At 38.1% G+C, this 24,699-nt stretch overlaps 2 protein-coding genes across 3 annotated transcripts in view; both read right to left on the bottom strand.

Moving 5' to 3' along the window:
• LOC115217415 (4-coumarate--CoA ligase 1-like) overlaps window positions 1–1,912 on the bottom strand; it is a 25,230-nt gene extending 23,318 nt beyond the window's left edge. The window contains exon 1 of the mRNA XM_036507181.1: window positions 1,845–1,912. The gene's annotated coding sequence lies outside the window, so the exon portion shown is untranslated. The remainder of the gene's footprint in view (window positions 1–1,844) is intronic.
• A 12,107-nt stretch (window positions 1,913–14,019) lies between these two features.
• Window positions 14,020–24,699, bottom strand: part of LOC115217109 (endoribonuclease Dicer-like) — a 37,703-nt gene continuing 27,023 nt past the window's right edge. For both annotated transcript variants that reach the window (XM_029786710.2, XM_029786709.2), the window contains exons 15-19: window positions 22,624–22,838; window positions 19,058–19,313; window positions 17,286–17,454; window positions 15,934–16,009; window positions 14,020–14,522 (exon numbers count right to left, since the gene is read on the bottom strand). In XM_029786710.2, the coding sequence (XP_029642570.1) occupies window positions 14,327–14,522; window positions 15,934–16,009; window positions 17,286–17,454; window positions 19,058–19,313; window positions 22,624–22,838 (912 nt within the window). In that variant the 3' untranslated portion in view covers window positions 14,020–14,326. The remainder of the gene's footprint in view (window positions 14,523–15,933; window positions 16,010–17,285; window positions 17,455–19,057; window positions 19,314–22,623; window positions 22,839–24,699) is intronic.

Raw genomic sequence — 24,699 nt, 5'->3', positions numbered from 1 at the left:
GAAAGCGGACGTTAAATGATGATGGGGATGATGATGAAAATACTATTTTTAAAAAATCTTTTCTTTGCAGTAAAGGCTGATTTGAAATGTTTAAGAGGTACTTTGATTTATACAACATTAAAATGATAGTTAAAGCTGTCAGGGCCCAAACAAAAGCTGCTTTTAATTATCCTGGCAATCAAGCAAAATTTCACTGAAGGAAGTTATATATCAGGCGTAGGAGTGGCTGTGTGGTAAATAGTTTGCTTACCAGCCACATGGTTCCGGGTTCAGTCCCACTGCATGGCACCTTGTGCAAGTGTCTTTTACTATAGCCTTGGGCCGACCAAAGCCTCGCAAGTGGATTCGGTAGATGGAAACTGAAAGAAGCCTGTGGTATATATCTGTGTGTATATATATATGTGTATGTGTGTATGCTTGTGTGTCTGTCTTTGCCCCCCCCCCCGCCAACATCGCTTGACAACCGATGCTGGTGTGTTTACGTCCTCGTAAACACACCAAAAGAGACCGATAGAATAAGTACTTACAAAGAATAATTCCTGGGGTCGATTTGTTCGACTAAAGGCGGTGCTCCAGCATGGCCGCAGTCAAATGACTGAAACAAGTAAAAGAGTACCACAAAAAGGAAATCACAATAACCTTAGTTCCTACACTGAGCTGCACAGAGACGATGCACTGCAAACGTTAATTACTTTGGATAAGTTCTTCACCTCTAGCAGATACTGGAGATAGTCTACAATGCAAATAAGAGAACCCTTCTTGGGGTCATAACATTATAAGCTCTTGGGCAAAACAATGTATTAAAACTCTGCATTCATAACCACATCATACATGTATTAACACTGGCTCCTTAAATTTTAACTCCCTCTTTCGAGCAACTGCCCAGGGTACGCCTTAAATGCAAAGGTAAAGAATACGCACACCGGTATTTAAGGTTATTTAGGGTTACGCCCAAATCGGGTGGTGTACGTATTCTTTACTTCCTCCCGCTTGGCAGAATCGTTAGCACGCCGGGCGAAATGCTTGACAGTATTTCGCCTGCCGCTACGTTCTGAGTCAGATTTCGCCGAGGTCGACTTTGCCTTTCATCCTTTCGGGGTCGATAAATTAAGTACCAGTTACGCACTGGGGTCGATGTAATCGACTTAATACCTTTGTCTGTCCTCTCTGTGTTTAGCCCCTTGTGGGTAGTAAAGAAATAGGTATTGGATATTCTTGCTCCCAGTAATTCCTACTACATCACCACCTCTCACACAGCCACCAGCATCATTCGGGCTGAGTTTGTATCATACTATAAAATCTCTGTATTATTGCTTATCCGAAGTTACGGCAAAATATTCAGGAACAAGGTGGCGAGCTAGCAGAATCGTTAGCACGTCGGGCGAAATGCGTAGCCGTATTTCGTCTGCCGTTACGTTCTGAGTTCAAATTCGGCCGAGGTCGACTTTGCCTTTCATCCTTTCGGGGTCGATCAAATAAGTACCAGCACTGGGGTCAATGTAATCGACTTAATCCGTTTGTCTATCCTTGTTTGTCCTCTCTATGTTTAGCCCCTTTGTGGGCAGTAAAGAAATAGAAAATACTCAGAAACGCAAGATTGCGTAACGTGGTGGGGATGCCTGCATTTCTGACCTGAAGTTAAAACAACATAAATACAACAAAAATGAAGCCAGTAAAAGAGTACAAAACTATTAACAACCTGAAATGGAAATAGTTTCCAAATACCGAAACCCCTTAGATATGAAACCGTATAGCTTACGTTTAAAAGGCGTTTACAAACAGTGTAATATTAATAAAACTACTCGTTTAATATTTAAACTTCGGGCTCGTTTTAGTGTACTTACCAAACGAGTAGCCAAATTCCTCACAATTCTAGTCTTATGTATTGTATGTATATGTTCAGATGAAACAACAAAGGTAGCGCCAACGTGACGGCTAGATATGTTAGGAACAGTTACCAAATCTGTTTTCCTTAAATCGTAAACTTCTGCTTTGGGTGTGAAGCTCGGACCCTACGGGTAGCCGACACAAAATGACTGAAGCGGGAAAGGGGCGTTCGAGATGATTTTGGAAGCTGGCATTTTGTGCGTGATGACAACAGGACGACGACAAAAACATTCAACGACGGAAGTTTTAAAATAAGTTTTTAATCATGTGAAATTCTGGAACAGACATGCAATTCGAAAAATTACGGAAATGAAGGAACTGAAAACGGACGTTAAGTTACGAAAGCAAAAACTGGACATTTAAAGATAAAACAAACTGGAGATCAGTTCATGTTGGAAAACTCAACGTAAACTCCACGTGGCTGGAGACGACATCAAAACAAATAACCATGTTACACAACAGCTTGGCTTGTTACTATGGAAACAGGCACAAATGTGTCTCTGGCTTCTGATTGGAGAAAATTACTCAAAATTTGCAAATATCAAAAGCTATTAACTTTTTAATTATCGATTTATGACAAAAAAGAATTTAATTTCCAATATTTGCATTCAAAACTACATCAATACAGCAAATTTGAAATCAATTGGAACAAAATTGAAGGAATTGAAAAATGAAGACATATAGAGGATCTTTTCGGTTTGAACGGCAGTTTTTTCTAGCGGTGTCATATGAAATTGTCACCCATAATTATGACCCTAGTATCGATCTATTGCATTTCAATCTGTTTTAGGGTTAGGGTTAGGGGTGGGGGGAAGGGCATCTTTTTTCTTCACAAATGTAAATAAACCCAATCTGTTTCTTAAATGAGGGACATATTCATACGGCACAGAATGTTTTTCACCTCAATAGATGTCATTGATTGGTTGAAATTGCAGAAATTGATGAAAAAAACCCAAATATCTTACAAACTACAGAATTTTCTCATTAAAGCCAAGAGAAAAAGATGTTTTATAAACACATTCTACCAATATACGAAGTTTAAAAGTGTTTAGTTACGTGGAAATTATTTTAAAAAACTGCCGTTCAAACCGAAAAGATCCAAGATCCTGTGGAAAAATGGAAGCAGAACGAAAACCAGTGATGGTAGTTGAACAACAATAACTATAATATTTTGGCCATGTTGTGTCAGATGTATCTGCGTCTTCGGGGTTTGAGAGGACGGAAGACGGTCTAGCAGGCAACGAAGATGAAAATTGAGCTAGAACACAAGTAGGATTCTGACGGAATAAACCGTTGGAGCAGGAGAACGCAGTGTGTCCAGCTGTGGTAGTTGTGTCTGAAGCCCCAATCCTAGTCACGCGATGACCATATTCATTCATTGAAGCGAGTAACGGGGCTAAACATAGAAGGGACAAACAAGGACAGACAAATGGATTAAGTCGATTACATTGACCCCAGTGTGTAACTGGTACTTATTTAATCATCCTTTCGGGGTCGATTAAATAAGCACCAGTTACGCACTGGAGTCGATATAATCAACTTAATCCGTTTGTCTCCTCTGTGTTTAACCCCTTGTGGGTAGTAAAGAAATAGGTATTTCGTCTGCCGCTACGTTCTGAGGTCAAATTCCACCGAGGTCGACTTTGCCTTTCATCCTTTCAGGGTCAATAAATTAAGTACCAGTTATGCATTGGGGTTGATATAATCGACTTAATCCGTTTGTCCTTGTTTGTTCTCTCTGTGTTTAGCCCCTTGTGGACAATAAAGAAATAGGTATTTCGTCTGTCTTTATGTTCTGAGTTTTGAATTGCAGCAAAGTCAACCTCGCCTTTCATTCTTTTGGGATCAATAGAATAAGAACCAGCCAAGCACTGGGGTCGATGTAATCAACTTAACTTCTGGGTATATCCTTTTATTTGTTTCAGTCATTTGACTGTGGCCATGCTGGAGCACCGCCTTTAATTGAGCAACTCGACCCCGGGACTTATTCTCTTTGTAAGCCCAGTACTTATTCTATCGGCCTCTTTTGCTGAACTGCTAAGTAACGGGGACATAAACACACGAGCATCGGTTGTCAAGCAATGCTAGGGGACAAACACACACACGCATATATATATATATATACATATATACGACAGGCTTCTTTTCAGTTTCCGTCTACCAAATCCACTCACAAGGCTTTGGTCGGCCCGAGGCTATAGTAGAAGACACTTGCCCAAGGTGCCATGCAGTGCGACTGAACCCGGAATCATGTGGTTGGTAAACAAACTACTTACCACACAGCCACTCCTGCTTTAAGAAATTATCATTTCTTATATTTAATTGTTTATGCTTTGATTTTATTTACTCTATGTACCCAGACTTTGTGGACACCCTGTAGTGTTTCATACTCCTAAAACAACAGGGTGGTCATGATTGATCACAGGTCTACTGATTCACGGTTTCAAATTTTGGCATAAGGCCAGCAATTTGAGGGCAAAGGGTTAATTGTCACATCAGCTCCAGTCTCAACTGGTTCTTATTTTATCAACCCTGAAAAGATGAAAGTCAAAGTTGAACTCAGAACCTGACGAGTTAGGAGAAATGCTGCTAAGTATTTGATCCAATGCACTAATGATTTTGTCAACCCACCACTGCTGGATCAAGATTGACATGAAGTTAAGCAACAAATCTATATATATAAAGCTGAAGTTGTCTGTGTGTAGCAGGTTTGGTAGCCTTCAACTAACACTCTCCTCCAAGACCCTGCGGCGCAAGTTGACCAAAATTGAGAGTATGATAGAAGAAAAAATTCAAATTGCTGTGTCATTGAAATTGAGAGTATGGTAGAAGGCTTGCTCTTCCTTCTGTAGAAGATAAAATTCAAATCGGACCATGTTAACACCAAAAATTATTTACATCAAAAAGGTGCTTTCTTTCTATGAAAATCCCTATTTTTTAATGATTTTTTTACTGCTGTGTCGCCATTTTTCGGTGTATTTAAACCAGAAAATTGTTCCCTTAAAGAGCTACATGATGCAAGCTACATGATGCAAAATTTTTACTTTTCAAAAATTCCAATTCTAAAGGGTCGAAGCAAACCCGAGCAACGCTGGGCAATACTACTGGTAGTAGCTAAAACTGTTAGCCAATTTGATCTCAAGGTCTCAGAGGGAATGCAAAAGTCATGAGCACAACCCTTTCCTCCATACCAAAGCTAATGTAAAACAAAAAAGACTTTTGTAAAGTATAAACAGCAAAATTAAGTCGAAATCTAATCTGTTTACATAATCTCTTTCTAGGGCAAAGTAATTTAGTTGGTATAATATCACCATCATTTTATGTCAGGTTTTTCTAAGCAGGCAAAGGTTGGATGGGTTTACAAATTGTCATTTCTTAGTGCATGTGGAATGACGTACACTACAGTGCAATCCTTTGTCATCTGACACACATAGAAAAGCCATCCATCTACAGAATTTATGATATTTTTGATGATGCTGTATTAACTGTACTTAATACATAAGATATTAAACAACAATAGCCAATGCTTTTTTTTATTATCTGTTTTGAGAACTAGTATATCTTTCTCGGCCTCCGTGTCGGTGGCACGTAAAAAGCACCCACTACACTCAGAGTGGTTGGCGTTAGGAAGGGCATCCAGCTGTAGAAACACTGCCAGATCAGACTGGAGCCTGGTGCAGCCTCCTGGCTTCCCAGACCCTGGTCGAACCGTCCAACCCATGCTAGCATAGAAAGTGGATGTTAAATGATGATGATGATATATATATATATACACATACACACACACATTACGTGGCACTCCGTTGGTTAAGATGAGGAGGGTTCCAGTTGATCCAATCAACGGAACAGCCTGCTTGTGAAATTAACGTGTAAGTGGCTGAGCACTCCACAGACACGTGTACCTTTAACGTAGTTCTCGGGAAGATTCAGCGTGACACAGAGTGTGATAAGGCTGGCCCTTTGAAATACAGGTACAACAGAAACAGAAAGAAAGAGTGAGAGGAAGTTGTGATGAAAGAGTACAGCAGGGTTCACCCCCCACCCTTGCTGGAACCTCGATAAACACTCACAACACCCAACACCCGGTCCGGGGAAAAATGTATATAGTTTCATTTTATTTTGGTTGAGACCCTCTCATGCTACTCTGAGTTTACCTGTGCTCCTGCACATGAAACTCAGAGTAGCAAAAGACTGACTCAACCAAAATACAATATTAATCTTTCTTATTAACTTTCTTCTGCACTAAATATCACACACACAGACACAGCGTTTGCTCAGTAGAACTTTAAAACAGTACATTGATAAAATGCAAACAGGTGATAGATTAGGATTATAATCATTCATCAGCATTTAACGTCCGTTTTCTGTACTAGCACAAGTTGGATGGTTCGACCGGGGTCTGAGAAGCCAGGAGGCTGCACCAGGCTCCAGTCTGATCTGGCAGTGTTTCTACAGCTGGATGCCCTTCCTAACGCCAACCATTCCATGAGTGTAGTGGGTGCTTTTTACATGCCACTGGCACGGAAGCCAGTCAAAGCAGCGCTGGCATCAGCCACATACGGATGGTGCTTTTTACGTGCCAGGGGAGGTTGGCAGTGGCCACAATCAGTTGGTGGTTTTTACGTGCCACCAACACGGAAGCCAGTCAAGGAGGCGCTGGCATCGGCCACGTACGGATGGTGCTTTTTACGTGCCACCTGCACAGGTGCCAGGGGAGGCTGGCAGTGGCCACGATCTGTTGATACTTTTTACATGTCACTGGCACAGAAGCCAGTCAAGGCGGTGCTGGCATCGGCCACGTTCGGATGGTGCTTTTTACGTGCCACCGGCACAGGTATCACTACTACAATTTCCATTTGATATTTATTTTGATGTTGATGTACTTGACTCAATAGGTCTCCTCAAGCACAGCAGGTCACGTGCCATGATCAATAAAATAGCTACTAGTCATGTACTGAAGTTGATTCATTCAACTATTTTCTATTTTTCTTCATAAATAAGTAGGGCCTCATATCAGTGAGGGGGCTGGTGCACATTGATGCCGTCGAGAGGTAGGCCCCGAAACAGTGCGTATTCTCTCCTGATGACCCCATACACTTGCTGGCTTCCGGTATATGGAGTTTTTGACTGATAGCACTTGCATGTGAAAGTTCTTTGCAAGACATAGCAATGTTCCAATGTAAGAAATCCTTCCTACTATGAACAAATTACTTGTGAAGACCAATGAGTCTGTAGAGAGTAGTAGAGTTGGTTCTAATGGAATTTGTACTTGACTTTCTCTTTTTTTTTCTCTTTTACTTGTTTCAGTCATTTGACTGCGGCCATGCTGGAGCACCGCATTTAGTCGAGCAAATCGACCCCGGGACTTATTCTTTGTAAGCCCAGTACTTATTCTATCAGTCTCTTTTTGCCGAACCGCTAAGTGACAGGGACGTAAACACACCAGCATCGGTTGTCAAGCAATGCTAGGGGGACAAACACAGACACACAAACACATACACACACATATATATATATATACATATATACGACAGGCTTCTTTCAGTTTCCGTCTACCAAATCCACTCACAAAGCATTGGTCGGCCCGTGGCTATAGCAGAAGACACTTGCCCAAGATGCCACGCAGTGGGACTGAACCCAGAACCATGTGGTTGGTAATCAAGCTACTTACCACGCAGCCAATCCTGCGACTTGTTAACATTTTTTTTTTTATCCTGGAAGGATAAAAGGTAGTATTTGAACTCAAAACATAGATTCAACATAACTAAAAGTGCACTCCGTTATTTCTGTCACTCTGCCACAATAATGACAAACAATAAAGAGAATTCTTTATTTATAAGGTTTATAATAATTTAGATGATAGATTGAAGAAAACAACTTGGAAGCAGTTAAAAATCAGAACAGCATAATTGCATAAGATCACCATCAAATTTTCAATGTTCCCTGCTGTTGACAGTCTATGTTAATTTGAAATATATGACCTATTACATACAATAAAACTGTACAACTAAGAAAGTACTGGAAAAAAAAAAATCATTATATTTCTTTAAATGAAAATGCTGTGGTCTTCAAAAAGATCTTTAACCCTTTAGCATTCAGATTATTCTGTCAAATGTAAAGCTTATGTATTCACACCATGTAAAATTAATCTTGTATCATTTCATGGCTTTGAGATTTCAATGATGTGATTGTTTATTTTTTAAATGACACAATAAGGTAGCTATGAATGACCATATCTGACTAGTTTGAACATAAAATAGGTAGAATATTTTGGCCGGATAGGGCTGGTTTAAACACTAAAGGGTTAAATGTAAAGGAGATTTTCAATATTTTTATTTGCAGTGTGTGTGTATGAGTATGTGTGTGGGTGAGGTTTATAACAAAACTAATGCTGGTGTGAGTGTAACTCTTGTTAAGAGACATGGATTATTCAAATCGCTCATGTTGGTAGGGTAACTTACTTTACAGCAAATATTCTTTCTCTTCTTTTTTTTTTATTGAAAGCGAAAGTAAAGTTCCTGATGAAGGAAGGGTACAGGCTGTCCAATATCCACAGGATGTTACAGGTAGTTTACAAAGATGATACCGCTGACGTGAGCAATGTGCATAGACGGATGAAAATGTTCAAAGAAGGAGAAACTGGTATTTAAGAAAAATCACACATTGAGAGACAATAATTTCTGACCACTGAAATGAATCGCTGACGAGTAGATATATTGATTTGCATGGACAGAGGAGTCACAAACTGTGAACTTGCTGCAAAACTGGACTGTGACTGTACTACATTACAGAAGATGGAAGGCCTTGGGTATCAGAAAGTGTGAACAAAGTTAAGGTGGCGAGCTGGCAGAATCGTTAGCACGCCAGGCAAAATGCTTGGCAGTATTTCATCTGTCGTTACGTTCTGAGTTCAAATTCCGCCGAGGTCGACTTTGCCTTTCATCCTTTCGGGGTCGTGTAAATAAGTACCAGTTACGCACTAGGGTCGATATAATCGACTTAATCTGTTTGTCTGTCCTTGTTTGTCCCCTGTGGGCAGTAAAGAAATAAGAAATGTGAACAAAGTGGGTACTTTGGCAGGTGATACCCAGTTTGAAGGAGAGAAGGGTAGAAACCTGCTTTGATTTGCAGGGATATTTGATGCCAATGTTGATGTGATGTTTTTATCCCAATTTGGTAATCAGGGGGTGAAACTTTGGTGTGTCTTTATGACTTGGAAACAAAGGCTTAGTCCATGGAATGGTGCCATACCTTTTCTCCAAAGCCTAGAAGGTCCAAGAACCAGCAGACAACACAGAAAACCAGGATGACTGTTTTTTTAGGATGGTAAGGGCATCATTTTCCTTAATTTCCTGGAACATGATTGTACAGTGAACGGTTGAATGGTACACAGAGAATCTCAAATATTTTAGAGAAGCCATTAGGAGGAAGTGACCGAGTAAGAATTTGAAAACTATTTACATTGACCAGGACAATGTATAACCACAGGCAACTGGCAAACTGGGCTGGTCAGTGGTTCTCCATCTTCCACACAGCCTAGATCTGATACCCTCTGACTTCCACCTCTTTGGGACAATGAATGAAGTCTTAGGGGATAAGATTTTAATGACATAGAAGGCGTAGGAGTGACTGTGTGGTAAGTAGCTTGCTTACCAACCACATGGTTCCGGGTTCAGTCCCACTGCGTGGCACCTTGGGCAAGTGTCTTCTACTATAGCCTCGGGCTGACCAAAGCCTTGTGAGTGGATTTGGTAGACGGAAACTGAAAGAAGCCTGTCGTATATATATATATATATATATATATATATATATATATATATATATGTGTGTGTGTGTGTGTGTGTGTATGTTTGTGTTTGTCCTCCTAGCATTGCTTGACAACCGATGCTGGTGTGTTTATGTCCCCCGTTACTTAGCAGTTCGGCAAAAAGAGACCGATAGAATAAGTACTGGGCTTACAAAAAGAATAAGTTCCGGGGTCGAGTTGCTCGATTAAAGGTGGTGCTCCAGCATGGCCGCAGTCAAATGACTGAAACAAGTAAAAGAGTAGAAGAGGTGAAAGTGGCTGTGAAGATGTAAAAGCCACAGGACACACTTGAATTCTTTTTCAAAGGGGTTTCATGAGATGAGATCAACAATGGTACAAATGCAACACTTGTGATGGAGACTACATTGAGTTGTAGCTTTGTGTAAAGAAAGAGTTACTCGGCCAACACGTGCAATTTGAATGAATTACGTCAGTTAATAAAAATTTTTGACTGTTTTCACATTAATTTTAGACATCTCTTAAATATGCATGTGTATACAAGCATAACATATATAAATATATATATATATATAACCTTTTCCTCCTTTCCTCATATAGTGGATTGTACAAAACATGATATAGAACTATATGAGACTGGCTTAACCCTTTCATTACCAACCCGGCTGAAACCGGCTCTGGCTCTGAGTACAAATGTCTTGTTTTCATAAGTTCTGAATTAAAATCTTCCACCAAACCTTAGTCACAATTTATGTTCCTGACACTAGCTGAATGATAACTAAGTTATTTTACTAAATTCTTTATTATATTTAAAGTAATTGAAAGAAACACAGAGCATCTCAAATGGCTGAAACCAGTTCTGGTTCTGTAGTACAAATGTCTTGTTTCCAAAAGTTTTGAATTAAAATCTTCCACCAAACCTTAGTCACAGTTTATGTTCCTAACACCAGCTTAATGATAACTAAGTTATTTTACTAAATTCTTTGTTATATTTAAAGTAATTGAAAGAAACACAGAGCATCTCAACAGAAATACAGTAATGAAAGGGTTAAAGTCTCTCTTAACTACCTCCACACATTAAAAAAAAAATGCTTATCATAAAAGCAATATTCTGTTGGAAGCTTCAATGCAAGTTATTAGAAATTTAGTTAAAATATTTTAAAACTAAAATGAGTTTTTCTCACATTGACTAACAACTCTGAAGTTCACTAAAATAAATCAACTAAGAAAAAAAGATGGTGTCCATAAAACTAGCAGAAGAATAATCTTGGAGTAGATGAAAGAAATATTTCGTAAATACATTTTGGAAGAGAACAATGTGTAGAAAATATTGTTTTGAAGGTCATACCAGCAATAGTAATGGTATTTTGATTTTAAAAATATATTTGAAGAAATACAAAAATAAGGAAGCAAATAAAAGATTTGGAGTGCAATTATTTTGGAATATTGGTTCAGCAAATAAAAGAAACAACAACAACTTGAAATGAACAAAATAAGTAAAATTCAACAAACAGTTATTTTAAAATTATACTTTTTCGTAAAATATCAGTACTCAATTTTGAGCTTTGGAACAAACAAATATTAAAAATGGATCAGGAAAAAAAAAAAAAAAAAAAAAAAAAGGAATTCATAAATATATTCACAATTACACCAAAAATGAAAAGAAAAGAAGAAATAACTTTCATATTTTATTTACTTTTTTCTCTTTGTTGGAAGATTTTTAGAGATAAAATTCTGAACAGAAAAAGAAAATTAACTTTTATTTGTAGGTATCCAACAATATTACATCATACCACTGGAAAATGAAAAATGGTTATTAGATTTGAGGAAATCTGGTACAACATCCAGAAACATCACAGAATTTACCAAGACAACATCGTTTAACATTTTATAAATCTGCAGACAAATAGAGATAATGGACTGACATAAGCTGTCAGGAAAAGAATCGGTAACAGCTATTTCTTTCAAAGGGATAGCTTCCTAAATTAGGAGATATGGATGAAATAAAAGGATTCAGTGAAACTACACAAAACAATATCACACGAAACTCGGAAGTACTTGGTTTACGACATATTTTCAGGTTAATAAAAAAATATAAATTATAGGATACAGCAGGTTTTCGTTTGAGCAGCAGACAGTTGATAATGGCTATAGCGAGATTTTTTTTTTTAACCAATTCAAAGTCCATACACAACACTTACAGGGGATGGAAATAAAATAACAGGGAGAAGAAGAATAAAATAACAATAATGGAATAAAGGGAAGATATGATAGAAATAAAAGAAGGAAATGCATGTGACAGTGGTAGACTAAATATGTGTTTGAATAGAAGGATATAAATTAACAGAGACTATGAAAAATTAACGAGTCTATAGGAACTAAAACAAAGAAATCAGAACTACAAAATCAGCAAAGAATATCGTAAAGATGTAAAATCATAAGTTATTGTAATTTCATTGAAATAATAACAGAGCTAGACAAAAGTAGGTATACAGTTGCTTGTGACTCAAGCATTCACTTGACCCTTTAGTATTTAAACCGGCCATATCCGGCCAAAATAGTTAATCTGTTTTATGTTCAAACTGACCAGATCCAGGCTCTCACACCTACCCTACAATGTTATTCTACATTAAGTAATTACACCATCAAGATATCTTGAAGATATGAGACAATGCATGATTAATTCAAATCAATGGGAATCAATAGGCATTATGTTTGATAGAATAATCTGAACACTAAAGGGTTAAAGTCCCTGGAAATCAAAAAAGTGGGCTTCCAATGAACTAGACATTTCCCACAGATCCCTTAGTTGACTTATGGATTGCTGAGGCAAAACAGAAATAGGAAAGGAAGAGAACATTCCACTCATATTTTAAGAAACTGTATACTTACTTTTGCCCACCCCTGTATAATCAACTTCTTACAAACCACATTTTATTGATAATTTTAATCTTCCCTTCATACATTAATTACGTATTTCGTTAAAAATGAAATCTGCAATTTCAAAAACTCTTAACAGAAGCTAAACAATATAATAATAGTGATAATTATTTAATACTTCCCATGGGATTAATTTAAATATTGATTTAGTTTTAGATAAAATTTTGAAAAAATAAGAACAATTTGTCAAAATACTCATGATGAAACTTCACAGCCAATACAGAGAGAATGCTTCTGTACTTCACACACAGGATGCTGTTTCTGGAGGAAGTAACACTAGAAGATGCCGTTATAACCTCTGATGGATATAACAGTTGCAAATGTTGTTGAGCAATGGGGGTATGCAGTAGAGGGTTATTTAGTGTATACACTGATTGCTCAGGAATTGATCTGGTATTATTTCTTTTATCATTATTTAGTGTTACATAAAATTAGATTGGGACTAAGTGTGTATGATTTCTTGTAATGTTTAACAAAGAATAAATAGTTATATTTGAGAGGAAGAATAGAGAAGAGAGACAGGAAGAGAGGGAAATAATTTCAGCTTGCTATTCACTTTTTTTTACACCACATTTTGAAGGTTGAGTATAAATGTATGCAGACAATGGGCATGAGAAGTTTGTTTTGAATGTTAGTGAAGTTCCAAATTTGTGTCAAAAGAAATCTAGATAGAATGATGAACAGTGGAATATGAAAAAACCAGAATGAAGATATGAAATGTGTAATTAACAATTATGGATGAGCCATTTCACTGATTCTGGAATTCAGTTAGTAAATAAGGACGTTTACAATTTATGTCTTGCAATCAAAGTGTTTGAAAAAAAAAAAAAAATTAAAATTAAAACATCATTTTTGAATCACAATATAAACACTTAACGTTTTTTTCAAATTCTTTACACAAGTCTGGCAACCTCTCTCTCTCTCTCTCTCTCTCTCACACACACACTAGAAACTCAAAATACAAATTAGCAATGCCTTAATGATTTTAAAGGCTAAAAGCCATCCCAGATCTTTCTCTTTGGAATTAAAGCTCTATTTTAAATTTGAAGACTATCATCATCATCATCATTTAAAGTCCGCTTTCCATGCTAGCATGGGTTGGACGATTTTGACTGAGGGCTGGCGAACCAGGCTCCAATCGTGATGTGGCAGAGTTTCTACAGCTGGATGCCCTTCCTAACGCCAACCACTCTGAGAGTGTAATGGGTGCTTTTTACGTGCCACCGGCACGGGGGGGGGGGGCAGTCAGGTGGTACTGGCAATGACTTCACTTGAATCTTTTTACACGTGCCACCGGCACAGGTGCCAGTGAAGCGACGTTGGTAACGATCACGCTCGAATGGTGCCTTTTACATGCCACCGGCACGAAGGCCAGTATCTGTGGCACATAAAAGGGCACCATTCGAGCGTGATCATTACCAACATCCCATGTCATTAACCAGAAAAATGCAAAGATTCACTCATAAATTAAAAATAATTATTATATCATAAACACACTTACTACTCATTATCTGACATTAAACCTTGATTACTTCTTACATACAAATTAAACTTTGTTTCTCTCTCTCTCTCTCTCTCTCATGCACCCAAACTCTCCACCACACACACAAATTAAGCAAATATATACACATACACTCGGTGCCAAGTAGTTGAAACAATGATCTGCAGCCATGCCGTGATACGCATGGCTGATTATGGAATCACAGATGTACCTTGATTAGCAATCTATCCAGGTTATCCTTGCATCATCTTTTCATTTGACAGTTGAGCAATGAAGCCCTGAGACTGCATAGTTTTAAGGATTCTCAAAGCTTTTTTGGCAGCAGCACTCTTTGCAATGCGATAATTCCGTCCGACACCATTATAAACACCTTTACCAGCAACTTTGACTGTAACTCGGATTTTACCATTTACCGTCCTCTCTGGTTTTCTGAAGGAAAATAAAAATAAGAAAAAAGTGGAAATTTTACCGGTGAGTGTGTTACATTATAAGGCACAAAAGGAAAATGACTCTCCCCAGACACAACAGAATATTTCCCATTATTAGGAGTCTGAAATAATGATTGTAGATTAAACACCAATGTATCTTTTATCTTACTTGTTTCAGTCAATTGTCTGCGGCCATGCTGGGGCACTGCCTTGAAGAATTGTAGTCAAAGGAATCGACGCAAGTACTTACTTTTTTTAAGCTTGGTACTTACTCTATCAGTCTCTTTTGCTGAACCGCTAAGAAATGGGGACGTAAACAAACCAACACTGGTGGTCAAGCAGGGATGGAGGACAAATACAAACATCACCACCACCACCACCACCACCACCACTACAACAACAACATCGTCGTTTAACGTCTGTTTTCCATGCTAGCATGGGTTGGACGGTTCGACCAAGGTCTGGGAAGCCAGGAGGCTGCACCAAGCTCCAGTCTGATCTGGCAGTGTTTCTACAGCTGGATGCCTTTCCTAATGCCAACCACTCCGTGAGTGTAGTGGGTGCTTATATATGTGCATGTGCCCAAAATGCCACACTTGACAACTGGTGTTGGTGTGTTTACATCCCTGTAACTTAGAGGCTCAGTAAAAGAGACTGATAGACTAAGTACCAGGCTATAAACAACAAAAAAAGAGTACAGGGCTCGATTCATTTGACTCAATTTCTTGAAGATGGTGCCCCAGCATGGCCACAGTCTAATGACTGAAATAAGTAAACGATAAAAGATTACTACAATCAACATACAAACAACAGGTGAGTGCATTTATAGATGTTAATACAACACTTCCAAAATATGGCAGTACCACTGGTAATAATAAAAATAATAATAATAATAAAAATAATAATCGTCGTTTAACGTCTGCTTTCCATGCTAGCATGGGTTGGATGATTTTGACTGAGGGCTGGCGAACCCGATGGCTGCACCAGGCTCCAATCTGATCTGGCAGAGTTTCTACAGCTGGATGCCCTTCCTAATGCAAACCACTCCGGGAGTGTAGTGGGTGCTTTTATGTGCCACTGGCACGAGGGCCAGTCAGGCGGTACTGGCAACGGCCACGCTCAAAGGGTGCTTTTTATGTGCCACCTGCACAGAAGCCAGTACATTTCTAGATTGACATGTTAGGGTTGGTGTAAGGAAATAGATTATTCTTATTAAGGAATTTGAACTCAGAACGTTTCTGCCAGCTCACTGCCTTTATACAGTAATATATTAGTAACAAAATTAAAATCTTAGGTTTTCGGTGCTCCTTGCATTTAATATGTTAATTCTACCATATTTTTAATAACAAAATATTCTGACCAAGTGAAGTTTTGTGATTCAGAAATCCAATATTATCCATAGTAATACTCACTCAAATTTAGCAGTTTCTGGTTCCAGTTCCAATAATTCTCGTACAGGTGACTTTGGAATACTTTTCAAATATTTCTCTGAAAGAAATGAAAGGAAATTTTCCAAATATTTATAGATAGAAAAATGAAAGAATAATTTTCCTAAAAGCCAAATCCCATCAAAACCAATCTTTACAAAAGTTTTCTAATGTACTATGTACTGAAAGGAAGAATATGTAAAACTGTAATAAAAAAAAAAAAGACACAAACAAACAAATAGGAGTGGCTGTGTGGTAAGTAGCTTGCTTACCAACCACATGGTTCCGGGTTCAGTCCCACTGTGTGGCACCTAGAGCAAGTGTCTTCTACTATAGCCTCGGGTCGACCAAAGTCATGTGAATGGATTTGGTAGACGGAAACTGAAAGAAGCCCATCGTATACATATATGTGTGTGTGTGTGTGTGTGTGTGTGTGTGTGTGTGTGTGTATATGTTTATGTGTCCATGTTTGTCCCCCTAACATCGCTTGACAACCAATGCTGGTGTGTTTGAATCCGGAATGTTGTATCTGACTTATTTTTTCCTACTACACATCACAGACAGTTATTCTTAAGCACTCATTACAACTTCATAATATTTAAAACAAGCAAACCACAGGCAAAGAGACAAAACATGGTCAAGTGGTTAAGAAATTCGCAATCATTGTCTTCTTTGCGGTGACACATCTGAGCAGATGCTTTCGATCCTGATTCATAGTCAACTTTGTTAGTGAAATTCGGTAGATGGAAACTGTCATTGTTTTAACGTCCACTTTTCCATGTCTGCATGGGTCAGACAAAATTTATTGGGGAAGATTTTCTATAGCCAAATTCCCTATCTGTTGCTAACTCTCACCTAATTACAAGTAAGGGAATATTTTCCCATGGCCAGACATGATTCTACAGAAATTAGAAGTGAATGACATTCATTTACAGCTAATATGCAATGTCAAGACAATGAGATACAAACACACACACACACATGCAAACAATCATACATGCATGCATGCATGCATATTTTTTTTTTGCCCTTTTAAAGCCTAGCCAGGCTCATGGGCCCAGTTCTCTGGTTTCTATGGCGTATGTGTTCCCCAGCTGGATGGGACACCACTCCATCGCAGTGTTACTCATTTTTGCCAGCTGAGTGGACTGGAGCAATGTGAAATGAAGTGTTTTGCTCAAGAACACAACGCGTCGCCCGGTCCAGGAATCGAAACCACAATCTTACGATCATGATGCTGACACCTAACCACTAAGCCACGCGCCTCCACTGCATGCATACATACGTAACATTTAAATTTCTATCCCAACTCAAAATATTTCATAAAATTTTCTTACCAATTTGTGGCTTCATTATACGATAGTAAACTTTCCAGACCACATCTAAAGACCTGTTGCTGTCAAGATAGATAGCACCAGCAACAGACTCGAATATATCACCAAGGGCTTTGGGAATTTCCATTTCAACAACTTCTTCATCAGGACTTTCTTCTCCTTCATCTTGGAACTAAGAAATTAGTGGAAAAAAAAAAAAATTTTTAAATAAGGAAGAGGAGGAGGAAATGTAAAGATTTGCTCATTGAAATTGAAAAAAATAGGGCACCTCAAGGTAGTTCTGGTACCAGTGATTGTAGGAGCACAAGGAAATCATCATCATCATCATCATCTTCGTTTAGCGTCCGCTTTCCATGCTAGCATGGGTTGGACAGTTCGACCGGGGTCTGGGAAGCCAGAAGGCTGCACCAGGCACAGTCTGATCTGGCAGTGTTTCTCCGGCTGGATGCTCTTCCGAACGCCAACCACTCCGTGAGTGTAGTGGGTGCTTTTTACGTGCTGGCAAACGGGGCTGGCAAACGGCCACGGTCGGATGGTTTGAGAATAATACTTGGCTTGCCACCTTTGCATGTACTAACTTGATGATGATGATAAGAACAACAACAATTGTTTCTGAGTTTTGAGTGGAAGGTCAGTTGGTACCAATGACCCCATATTGGTACTAAGAATAAAAGGTAAAGTTGGCTTTGGCAAGACTTGAACTCTAAGTGTAAAAGGCTGCCACAAATACCCTAAAGCAATTTTTGATGTTCTAATGATTCTACCAGCTCCCCACATCTTATATATATTGTGTCTACAGACTCTGGAGGAACTACCATCCAAATATTGCTCAATGGCTCTTTCAAGTAGAAGATGTGATCGTACAAGATAACTAACTCTCAGAAGCAGAACTACAATCCTTGAAACAAAAAATTCAGACAGAGCAAGTAAGGATGCTAATCACATCAACTAAATTTACTTACGACTACTTCACTATCATCATCATTTCCATGCGGGCAGTGTTGGACAATTTGATAGAAATTGGTAAGTCAGAAAACTTCACCCAAATTCAATATCTGCTTTGGCATGGTTTCTACAGTTGGATGCCTTTTCTAATGCCAGCCACTTTACAGAATATACTAGGTGCTTTTTACATGGCACTGGCAAAAGTGAGGTCATTGCAAGGTGTTAATTCTTCACAGTGGTCAAGTGAAAATCGACAAGTTATAATAAAAGTCTAATCTTTGGTTTAGACATCATTATAAAAAAAATAAGTAGAAACCCATAAAATTTTGAGGTGGCGAACTGGCAGAAACGCCAGGTGAAATACTTAGCGGTATTTCGTCTGCCTCTATGTTCTGAGTTCAAATTCCGGCGAGGTCGACTTTGCCTTTCATCCTTTCGGGGTCGATTAAATAAGTACCAGTTACGCACTGGGGTCGATATAATTGACTTAATCTGTTTGTCTGTCCTTGTTTGTCCCTTCTATGTTTAGCCCCTTGTGTGTAGTAAAGATATAGGTATTTCATCTGCCGCTACGTTCTGAGTTCAAATTCCAGCGAGGTTGACTTTGCCTTTCATCCTTTCGGGGTCGATTAAATAAGTACCAGTTACGCACTGGGGTCGATATAATCGACTTAATCCGTTTGTCTGTCCTTGTTTGTCCCCTCTGTGTGTAGCCCCTTGTAGGCAGTAAAGAAATAAGAAACCCACAAAATTTTGATAGGATTTACAAACTCCACAGTTAGGTAGAGAGATCAGAGAATTAAAACAAGAACATCATTAAAAACACTTACTTCTTCATCAAAATCTATTTCATCTTCCTTTTCCTTTTGGCGAGCAACAAACCTTTCAATCACATTAAACAGTTCCGGAGATATGGCTTTGAAAAACTTATGGAAGTTCCATTTGACAGCTAATGCAGCAAAAATGTTGTTATTGACTAGAGCTGATCGTAAGTCAGTGAGAACCCCAGGAGAATAACGCTGAGAGTCTTCGTAAAGATGCCGAGTGATCACGTAATCCAAAATTGCATCACCTAAAAATTCCAGACTAGTAAAAAAAAAAAAAAAAAAAAAAAAATCAAAAAAAAAATCAAATAAATAAATTCATATTTTGTATTGTTTTATAAATTAAAAATCACAAGTCGTTCATAATCATTATCATCATCAACCTCTGGACATTAGCATCTCAAGTCTTAGGATTCATAGTGCTAGTGCATGCATATACAGCTGCATGTGTGCGCACATACACGCGAGTACTGTCCAAATCTCCGACCAGTCACAAACAGCTAGCTGGCATTCAATTGGCGTATCAAGTTTCGGGCATTTTGATTGGGTTTTGGATAGAAAATTCACAAAAAAGTCACTTCTATTGATTTTTTTAATGGCTTTACGGGGTGACTGGGGAAATGTAAAGATGTGCACGACCACCCTTGGACGGTTTTGAATGACCATAGAAAGTGCGAGCCTTCTAACTGAAAAATTGTGGATTTGTATAAAGGACCCACACACACAAACAGATATTTTGCTGTTTATATATAGAGACATTACCTGGTTTCCATCACAGAATTACTCGTTTAAAGCTGAGTGGACTGGGACCACATGAAATGAAGTGTCTTGCTCAAGAACTCAATGTACCACCTAGTCTGGGAATCAAACACGTGGTCATACGAGCATAAGTACAACACCTAAACCATTAAGCCATGTGCCTTCACCAGTTATTGGCTATGATCAATAATTATCATTCAAAAAGACAACTGTCCAATGTTGTTTAGGCTAATTGATGATATTCTCAGAATAGCTTGATGCATTGGTGAATAGTCAATGGCCTTCATCATCATCATCGTTTAACGTCCGTTTTCCATGCTAGCATGGGTTGGATGGTTCGACCAGGGTCTGGAAACCCAGAGGCTGCACCAGGCTCCAGTCTGATCTGGCAGTGTTTCTACAGTTGGATGCCCTTCCTAATGCCAACCACTCCGTGAGTGTAATGGATGCTTTTTACGTGCCACCAGCCCAGGTGCCAGGCGAGGCTGGCAACATCCACGATCGGCTGGTGCATTTTATGTGCCACCAGCACGGAAGCCAGTCAAGGCGGCGCTGGCATCGGCCACGTTCGGATGGTGCTTTTATGTGCCACTGGCACAGGTATCACAACCATAATTTCCATTTGATTTTTTTGATGTTGGTGTACTTGACTCAATAGGTCTCCTCAAGCACAGCAGGTTGCCCTACGATCCAAGGTAAGCTCTGCAGGCCATCCTGCGATCCAAAGCACTTTGGATGGGCTAGGGCTTATAAAATTTAAGATGTAGTTGAGAAAAAGTTAGCTAACATGGAAAACTGGAAGCCAGCTGAATATTGGAAAAGAGTTACCTGTGTCTTGATTTGTGCCAGGTATCAAAATGCTGACATCATGACTGCTACCTTGAACACAGTAGTAGCCTTCGTCCCCTCTCTAAAGTTATGAATAATAAACTTCTAAAAAACATCAACATGACATGGATGTATGGTAAGAAGGTGGCAAGCTGGCAGAAATGTTAGCACTCTGGGCGAAATGCTTTGCAGTATTTCATCTGCCGTTATGTACAGAGTTCAAATTCCACCGAGGTCGACTTTGCCTTTCATCCTTTCGGGGTCGATAAATTAAGTACCAGTTACGCACTGGGGTCTATGTAATCGATTTAATCCCTTTGTTTGTCCTTGTTTGTCCCCTCTATGTTTAGCCCCTTGTGGGCAATAAAGAAATAAGAAGTTTGCTTCTCAGTCACATGGTTCTGGGTTCAGTCCCACAGCATGGTACCTCGGACAAGTGTCTTCTACCATAGCCTCAGGCCAACCGAATTTTTACGAGTGGATTTGATAGATGGAAACTGAAAGAAGCCCATCGTATATATACAGGTGTGTGTATGTGTCGTTGTTTGTCCTTCACTACTACCTGACAACTGGCGCTGGTGTGTTTACATGCCAAAGAGTTCAGAAAAAGGGACTGATAAAAAAGTACCAGGCTTTAGAATGAAAAAATAAGGACTGGGGGTCAATCGATTTGATTAAATATTTTTCAGTGGGGTGCCCCAACATGGCAGCTGTCAAATGACTGATCAAGATAAAAGATGAAAAAATCTTATCAGTAAAGAGTAAGTTTTATCTGTGAACTTTGATTTTCCTCAAGAAATAAATCGTATATCAATAAAAATGAAACACGAAAGCAATAATAAGAACTAATATTAGTAGCTTTGTTAGTTTTTCAGAGATAAAAATCCATTAGCAATAGTTACAGTACTGGAAATTTTAACTAATCATAATTTGATAAATATGTTGTTTTTTTGTGTGTAACTTCAAAGTCAATGACTCAAATACAAGTAATAGTAATTAAAAAAAATAAGAAGAAGAAACTAGTTACTGAGGAAGATTACAAAGACATACCATACACAGGAGGGAAAAAAAAAAATAATTAAATTCTTCTTTATTTACATTCAACAGATATTTGTCCTCATCTTGTTTGTTGTTAACACAATGTTTCAGCTGATATACCCTCCAGCCTTCATCAGGTGTCTTGGGAAAATTTCGAACCTGGGTTCTCATTCCTAAGGTATTTTTCAATGTTATTCATCATCATCATGATGAATAATAATAATAATAATAATAATAATAATAGTTGTTGTTATTGTTCAGGTCACTGCTTGGAATCGAACTCGGAATCTTGTGGTTAGTAGCCCGCGCTCTTAACCACTACGCCATATGCCCGAGCATATGGCGTAGTGGTTAATACCGCAGGCTACTAACTCCAAGATTCCAAGTTCGATTCCAAGCAGTGACCTAAACAACAACAACAACAACAACAGCAGCAGCGTCGTCGTCGTCATCATCATCATCATAATCGTCGAAAAATACTTTAGGAATGAGAACCCAGATTTGAAATTTCCCCAAGATGCACATTTTATTCTCCAAAAACATCACCTTGCAGAGTTGTGCTTATATTACATGCCTTAATGCACAAACAACTTTTTTATGTGAAGATGCACTGCTGAAATTGAGGCATGCATATATCTCTCCTTGTTTTTTCTGTGTACCTTTCTGTAGAAGAGTGTAGGCTCGAAACATAAAAGACTTTTTCTATTCCTGAGCGTTATACTAATAAATCTTTTTGTTTTGTACACCACCTGTCTTCGTCTTTAGTTTTTTTCGTAAACTTTCCCTACACATATATATATATATACATATATACATATATATATATATATATATACACCAAAGTGTTTTTATACCATTGAATACAGTAATATAAAGGAAATACCAACAATTGTAATTCCTAAAATTATTTCAAGAAAAAATTTAGTTTATAAAATAGTAAAACATACCGCTGGTAGCAGTCAGTCACTGTGTTATAATGATATGATGCATGTGTGAAAGCTTGTAGGAGATAAGATCGGTCAGAGAATTTGTAGCCAATCTCTTTCTCAAAAGTTTCATAGCCATCAAGTAAGCGTTCAAGAACTTCTTCAGCGTTAATTGTATGAGTGAGGAGTGGTGAGAGAGGAGTTTCCAGCTCATCCAGTTGGTGTTCAGTGATATTCTAAAGGAACAAAAATTAACCAATTAACTTAAGACAAGAAAATGTTTAAATATGTTTATGAAAAAAATATCGAAGAACATAATTAAACAATCATAAAATTAATGATATAAATATTAATAGAAATGTATCTGTAATTATTACATATTTTTAATGATGTGTTGTCATCAAATCTCTCTATATATAAAGCTGAAGTTGTCTGTGTATGGCAGGTTTGGTAGCCTTCAACTAACACTATCCCCTCTGAGACCCAGCGGCGCAAGTTGACCAAAATTGAGAGTATGATAGAAGAAGGCTTGCTCTTCATTCCGTAGAAGAAAAAATTCAAATCAGACCATGTTAACAGCAAAAATTATTTACATCAAAAAGCTGCTTTTTTTTCTATGAAAATCCCTACTTTTTACCATTTTTTTACTGCTGTGTTGCCATTTTTCGGTGTATTTCAACCAGAAAAATGTTCACTTAAAGAGATTAACAAGCTACATAATGCAAACTTTTTACTTTTCAAAAATTCCAATTCTAAATGGTCGAAACAAACCCGAGCAACGCCGGGCGATACTGTTAGTTTGAAATAAAATTTAAATGAAATAAAGACATTATTGAGTTTGGGACTTTTACACTAAATATATAATTATGTACTTCAAACACATGGAATCCCCTAATGCAGTGCTACTGAAAGTGGTGGTCTACAAGCCATCAGCTGCTGGTAGGTGGTGAGTTTCCAGAAAAGAAAGAAATATTATAAGATGCTTTTGTAATATTCTCTTTTACTTGTTTCAGTCATTTGACTGGGGCCATGCTGGAGCACCACCTTTAGTCGAGCAAATCGACCCCAGGACTTATTCTTTGTAAGCCTAGTACTTATTCTATTGGTCTCTTTCGCCAAACCGCTAAGTTATGGGGACGTAAACACACCAGCATCGATTGTCAACTGATGTTGGGGAGACAAACACAGACTCTCAAACATATATACACACATATATATATATATACATACATATATACGACGGGCTTCTTTCAGTTTCCATCTACCAAATCCATTCACAAGGCTTTGGTCGGCCTGAGACTATAGTAGCAGACAATTGCCCAAGGTGCCACGCAGTGGGAATGAACCCAGAACCATGTGGTTGGTAAGCAAGCTACTTACCACACAGCCACTCCTGCGCCTATATTGTATTATTTGCTTACAAAATAAATACAAGATTAAAAAGTTGTCAACTTTTATTATATTCATCATATATATTGTTTCCGGTAAAAATTAATATTACTAATAGATATTACCGGTCCCTGGCACATAGAAAAAAAAAAAAACTGCCAGTACACCACATCAGAAAGTTTGAGAAGCGCTGATCTGATGGACAGTTAGTACAAGGGAGATAATCGTTTCTTCATTATATTTGGTGGGATTAAAGGTTTAGATTTGAAATTATGGGACAAGGAGGAAGCTGCACAGAATATATATTTAATTTTTTTATGCTTACTTATTGCAAAGTTCTTAGGTAATCATGCAGAGCACTCTCAAAAAAGTATAGCTGAATAATTAATAATATTATTATTATGGAACATCAAATTTTACAAAAACATGGATAAAAAATAACCTAAAGAGAAAATGATAGCAATATAATCTTTAACAGGTGTTTTTTGTTGAGACTAAAGGTATGGCTTGAAATTACATTTTTTTAAATAGTGAAACAATTATAAATTGTTTTAAATTTTAAATTTGAAGTCAAATTCTGCTAATACCTATTTCTTTATTACCCACAAAGGTCTAAACGTAGAGGGGACAAACAAGGACAGACATAGGTATTAAGTCGATTACATCGACCCCAGTGCGTAACTGGTACTTAATTTATCGACCCCGAAA

This window comes from Octopus sinensis, linkage group LG11 (genome assembly GCF_006345805.1).
Source record: "Octopus sinensis linkage group LG11, ASM634580v1, whole genome shotgun sequence".
Lineage (NCBI taxonomy): Eukaryota > Metazoa > Mollusca > Cephalopoda > Octopoda > Octopodidae > Octopus > Octopus sinensis.
Note: the sequence above shows the minus strand (reverse complement) of the source record. Positions and strands in the feature narration are given on the sequence as shown.